The following is a 6,098-nucleotide window of genomic DNA, read 5'->3' as shown; positions in this document are numbered from 1 at the left end:
TTCGTGAACACCCCAGGGCGTTTTTGGAATATGTTTTACACTTCTGGCAAATACCTCGTACTCAATAAACCGCAGTCTTTATTACCTGAACGGTACTCTTTGTTTTCTTATACCTAATCTCAAAATTAGTAAGCATCAGGAGCAAGAAATTAGACTCCAATTCTCCGGTTCAAGTCCAGTCACACCAGGATATCTCTGAAAGATACCAAAGCGTCCCTTTTGCTGGAAGCGGATGTAGAATTCTGAATTTGTACAAAGTGCGACCACTTAGGAAGGAGGGATTTCCGCCTCAACGGCTCAAGCGCCTGCGAGACCAAGAAACTGAACCGGAACAGGTGGGAGGAACGCCCAGCGCCCAGAGGAGGGGTCCGGAAGCGCTTCTTTGGGGGGACTACATTTCCCACAAGCCCGCGGGGGCAGGGCGAAGGTGGGGCGTCGGGGACATACTGGACAGGCCTTGCCCGGCAATACCAAGGTAAATGCCGGCACTGCGGCTCCGAGGGAAGAGTAACTTACAGTCTGCGCCTAGACCTGTGCTAGTAACCCTCCTAACTTACCCTCGAACCTACATAAAACGACCTGGCGACTTTGGTATATTCGGGTCGGAGGACTCCCTCCACCGCCACTACCCATATCAGTACCCCCACGTTGGGCCTAGGGGCGCTTCCTAGATGCCCGAGGACGCGGGGTGCTGTGCGAGAAAGGTGAAGGCTCAGAGTACCCCTTTCCGAGGTTGGCGATCCGTACTAGCTCCTCGTTCGCCTCTCCCCAACGCCCTGTCGCTTATTATATCGTACAGGGAGCCGGGCTCCCTGGGGCTCGTTGTTAGAGGTGGTTGGTGCAGGGGAAGGTGCTCTCCCTCCCCCGGCCCAGTGTAGTAGCGGCGACTTTCTTTCTCCTTCTTTTGGTTGTTGCTCGCACGTCCTTGTCTAGAGGCTAAAGCTGTCGAAGCCGTGAGAGCCAAACACTACTGAGCACCTCCAGCCAGCATCCCTATCCTTTCACCTACCCTTTAGGGTTGTGTAAAGATTGCTACCGGAGAGGCTCAGTTAACTTGCCCTAGGTCACAGAACTTCAATGGCAGAATTTAAGGTTCGCACCAAGCCTCTCTCGACCTAAAGCCTTCTGCGTGTGACCATTACCTTTCTCTAAGAACCTAACAGAGACAGCAGGCGCTGATGACCAGTCATGTTTTTGTCCAGCGGTACCAACGCGCTGCTTTGGCACAGCTTGCAAACCCCGCGCCCGTTCGCGTTCTGCCTGTCGCGATGCGCTAGCGCTGACCCGCGGATCCGGCCTGTTCCAAAGGGGAGCACCAGGTCTCCCGCCGACCCACCCCATTTCTCTTCCTTTCTCTCTCCTCCGGCCCTTGTCTCAAGGAACGGACCGCCGGCGCGCATCAGCGCCGCTGCCTCGGGGAGAGTGGGTGGAGTTTGCTGCGCGGCGGCGGCGGCGAGCGGGTCATCTGGCGGTTGTGGGGCGGGGCTGTGAGAAGGGCGCGGACTGACAGAGCGACCCCGCCGGGATGGGGGGTGTGGCTGCTCCGCTGGGGTCCTGCGGGTGGGAGAGCGGCTCCGCGACCACCAGGGGCCGGAGCCTTTCCGTCCTATGCTAGACATGCTTTTCCTTTCGGTGAGTTCTGTCTTCGCGTGCCGGCTTCTCGACCTTAGTCACGCCCCGGGGAGGAGGAAGGAGCCAGGCCACCGCGGTTTGTTTGGCTTGGATAGGGCAGGGGAATCGACCAGCTGCTCTCTTGGGCCTCCTCCCTTTGGGCATGTTGATCCGCGGCTGCGCTCCATGTTCTAGTTTCATGCAGGCTCTTGGGAAAGCTGGTGCTGCTGCTGTCTGATCCCAGCCGACAGACCTTGGGACGGGGACCGGCGCTGGCGGCTGGAGATGGCGGACACGAGATCTGTGCATGAAACCAGGTTTGAGGCGGCGGTGAAGGTGATCCAGAGTTTGCCGAAAAATGGTACGTGCATTAGCACCCCCCCGCACCTCCCCGGAACCCCCCGCAACCCCTCGCACCCCCACGTAGGAAGCCTCCGCAAAGGCCTGAGGGCCCAGTTTCTGAACCTTACCTCCTTGAACCTTTTTGCTTCTACTCCTGCTTATTTAACCTACTTTTCTGCTTTTAAAAGAAATGTAATTAAAGGGGAAGTATCGAATATGACTTAATTACCTGCTGATCTTTCAAGCCAAAGACAAATATATATTATCCAGTTTTTAAGCATTGTATATTATTGAAAACAAAAGTCTTGTCACTTAATGACTGCGGATATGTGTGTGTTAAAAAAAACTGGCATGGGGTTGCCTGGTGCCGCATGCTCACAAAGTCTACTATTTAAGCCTTTTGAAACTTCTGATATGACGGGAGAAAGGAAAGAACTATATTCACTTGTAAAACGATTTGTTTTTAGTAAATACATATTTATTTACTACTTATTTTTGCTATTGTACTAGTTTCTCTTTTTTGCACTCATATTGGACCTTTGCACCTTGGGAGAAAAGTCATTCACGTTCTTTTGTATTTAATGTGTCATTTCTCTGGCTACTTTGAAGATTTTTCTTTCTCTTTGGTCTAGGTATGGTGTTCTTCATATTTATCCTGTTTAGAGCTTGCAGAGCTTTCTAAATTTGTAATTTTATGCTTTTGACCAATGTTGGGAAGTTTAAGACCATTCTTCAGATATTTTTTTCTGTAGAGAAGCTTGGAGAGGGCGACTTTTATTTTTCATTTCGTATCCTCCTGCAATATGTGAATTATTTTTCACAATAAACCTGTATTTTTTTAATGATACTTTAAAGTACAATTATTGTGCCAGAGTGTAAAATAGCTGACTACAACATTAATATATTACCATGGTATTTAATATTATGTTTTCTGTTAATCATCATTTGGCTATGTAATGGAATAGTCAACACCATTCAATGAAAATTCACTAAGTACAGATTCAAAAAGTTTGGAAATAAATATACGCAAAATAGTATTCCTTTGGTAGTCTCAAGCATCAAATTGGAGGAGGACAAATGGGGGATTGGAAGATAAGAGTGAGTGAACAAAATGTAAAGAAATATAGGAACTTATTTAGGTATTGATTCTTTTGAAATTTAATTAGTTTCAAGTATATAGTACATTGGTTAGACATCTATATAGTTCATAAAACGATCGCCCCAATTGCTCGCTCCTTCTCCTGGCCCTCCACCTAGCCAACATTAATGCTAACTGCATTCCCTATACCATGCTCCCCGTGACCATCTGTTAATTACTGATTTTACTTCTTTAACCCTTCACCCCATTCTCCCAGTCCCCCACCCCCCATCCCCTCTGTCTAGGTATTGATTTTTTAAATGCCCAATTAAGAGGGTTTATAGAAAGGCATGATTCTCAGTTTTATATAAGTTGTACCTTCATCTTTTCTCCTCCTAAACTACACATTTTAATATATTTTTTGAAAAATCTATAAAGCTAGACTTGATGTCTCTAGTTTGCTACCTTTGTCGACATTACATATCACTTATTAAGAAAGTCATGTAAATATAAAGTATCTATTAAAGAACATTTAAGAAGGTATTGCAAAGTTAAGATTACCTGTCAAATGGCAGTTGTGTTAGACAATATTCAGTATACTATTATTCCCTGAAACTAAATTGATATTGAGGTAGACTATTGTTATAAAGAATTATTAAATATTTTTATAATAATACTTTAAAATTGTTTGCCCTGTACTGGTTACAGAGAGTAAGATCCTATCGTTTTTGTTCCTTTTTACTTAATCTTTATTTAAGGCTTAAGATTATATTGAATTTTTATAGCATCTATGTTTGGTATTTCCTTGGTCTTTAGAAATTTAAGTTCTTAGATAATTTCTTAAACACATGTCAAATTTATCTTGCATGAGCACCTCGAGGACAGAAATTATACTTTATCCAGTGTCTTAAACACAGAAGACATTCAATATGTTATCAATCTTTGCTGTAACCTATTCTAATGTATTTATCATCCACCTTAACCAATAAACTTTTAAATCTTATTTGATTAACTTCCTGAAGATATTATAAGATGAGGCATTTGATATTTTAAATTTAGATTTGTTAGTTAAATCTATAACCATTTTTAACTGTAGTTTCTCCATTTTTTCCACTCTGCTATATAAAGAATTAGTCTATCATTAAAATACTATATGTAATAGATACTCCTACATGAGCATCTATTACATAGATAATTATTAATGTGATTTTGGAATTGATTATTTACTCTGCCAAGCCTGAAACACCAGCTCTCATCTTGTCCATGTTGTAATTTTCATGTTTATTAACTATTAGTTTTTGAGTACTACATGCTACTTGTTTATTATGTAATTTATAAAGTTTTTAAAGTATCTTTTTACAGTTTTTCTTAAAAAAAATTTTATTTTTGGTATAAAAGTAATACACACTGAATGTAAATTTTTTTCAAACACAAACAACCAAAAAGGATGATCAAAATAATCTGTGTGCCTACTATCCAGAGTGATGCTCTTTAACTATTTGATGTGTTTCCTTCTACTCTGCTTTTTATGTATATAAATACTAATTTTGAAAAAATGGATAGTACTGGATATGCTGTTGTTAAACTTCTGTTTTTATAATAGATTTTATAATAGATTTTGAAGCTTCTCATGCCAGTGTTTATATTTTTCTACAATACATTTTAAGGGCTATAGTTATATATTATCTTCTTGTATAAGTGTATCGTATTTATCCAAGTGTTTACATAAAACATTTATATTTTAGTTTTTCCGTGTTATTAAGAGTATTGTGACTTATAGTACTTGTTTATACCATTTGAACTTTTTAAACATAAAAAAGGTTATAGATACGCAGAAACATATATGAAACTGATCTTCAAAGAACTTGATGTGTCCAGAATTACAGAGATAGGCAGAGAAAAACCTATTTATCTTGGATTAATTCTTTAGCCAAAGTTCCTATCCATTGAGGAATTTAAATTTGGCCAAGAGAATTTGAATTTCTTACTGTTGCAATTTTATTAACAGAGTATACATTTAACTTTTTGTTTATGCTGGTCATTTTTGGTTTGTCACAATCTTTGAATAATCGTATCTATTACAGATGTATAATATAGTTATTATATATTTTAATACACTTGTATTTTTAAATGACTTTGCCAGTTATTATATCTACAGTGTGTTTCTTAATTTATTCTTTTATTTATTGAACTATGTTGGGCATTGTTATTAAAATCTGAAATCTCAAGAGTTTTTTAAACTGAAAGAATAAAGCAACTAACAGCCATAACTTTTGTTTTCTATAAGATAGAAATACATAATTATCTGAACTATTAATGAAATATTTAGAAATCATCATTAATATAGTTAAGCTAATTTATAGGCTTAGATTATCAGTTGTATTCTCCAAGTGATCTGTATTTAATGTATGTTTCCAATAGGTTCATTCCAGCCAACAAATGAAATGATGCTCAAATTCTATAGCTTCTATAAGCAGGCAACTGAAGGACCCTGTAAATTTTCAAGGCCTGGATTCTGGGATCCTATTGGAAGATATAAGTGGTAATTTTATATTGAAAGCTATGAAAGAAATCTTACTGTATTGACATAATTATCATATGATTTTTATTTATGTGGTTATGTATTCTGTGCATTAAATTTTCTAGGTACAGGATACAATTTTTATCCTCCATGTGCTCTTAGTACAATTTCACACAAATAGGGAAGTCTTTGGAAGAAGGACAAACAATAAAATAAAAAGAGTCAGGTGCTGAAAGATAATAAAGCATTTTCAGTTAGTCTTTCCTTTTATGGAGTTTTTATGCCAAGAACAACTCTCAAACTAAAAGAAACAAGCTCTCCTACCTCTTTGACCTACCATGAAAAATAATGACTTATCAAGTGACTTCATTTGCTTTGAGCCTTTAGGTTAATAAGTAATTAAGAATGTGACTTAGCTGTCATGCTAACATTTTATCTAAGCCATCACTCCTGTCCCACTATACTTGAATAGAAATTTGATTTTTAATATACATAAAAGAATCATAAAATATCCAGAGATCCCTCTGCCATTTTTTCAATTGACTA

At 39.4% G+C, this 6,098-nt stretch overlaps 1 protein-coding gene across 4 annotated transcripts in view; it reads left to right on the top strand.

Moving 5' to 3' along the window:
• Positions 1–347: 347 nt before the first annotated feature.
• Positions 348–6,098, top strand: part of ACBD5 (acyl-CoA binding domain containing 5) — a 32,742-nt gene continuing 26,991 nt past the window's right edge. The window contains exons 1-3 of one of the 4 annotated variants that reach the window (XM_011371001.2): positions 348–475; positions 1,807–1,972; positions 5,453–5,573. In XM_011371001.2, the coding sequence (XP_011369303.1) occupies positions 1,897–1,972; positions 5,453–5,573 (197 nt within the window). In that variant the 5' untranslated portion in view covers positions 348–475; positions 1,807–1,896. Of the gene's footprint in view, positions 476–1,480; positions 1,633–1,806; positions 1,973–5,452; positions 5,574–6,098 lie in introns of those variants that run through there. The other 3 variants (XM_023537178.1, XM_011371000.2, XM_011371002.2) reach the window with 3 other exon arrangements.

Source organism: Pteropus vampyrus, unplaced genomic scaffold (genome assembly GCF_000151845.1).
Source record: "Pteropus vampyrus isolate Shadow unplaced genomic scaffold, Pvam_2.0 Scaffold180, whole genome shotgun sequence".
NCBI lineage: Eukaryota > Metazoa > Chordata > Mammalia > Chiroptera > Pteropodidae > Pteropus > Pteropus vampyrus.
Note: the sequence above shows the minus strand (reverse complement) of the source record. Positions and strands in the feature narration are given on the sequence as shown.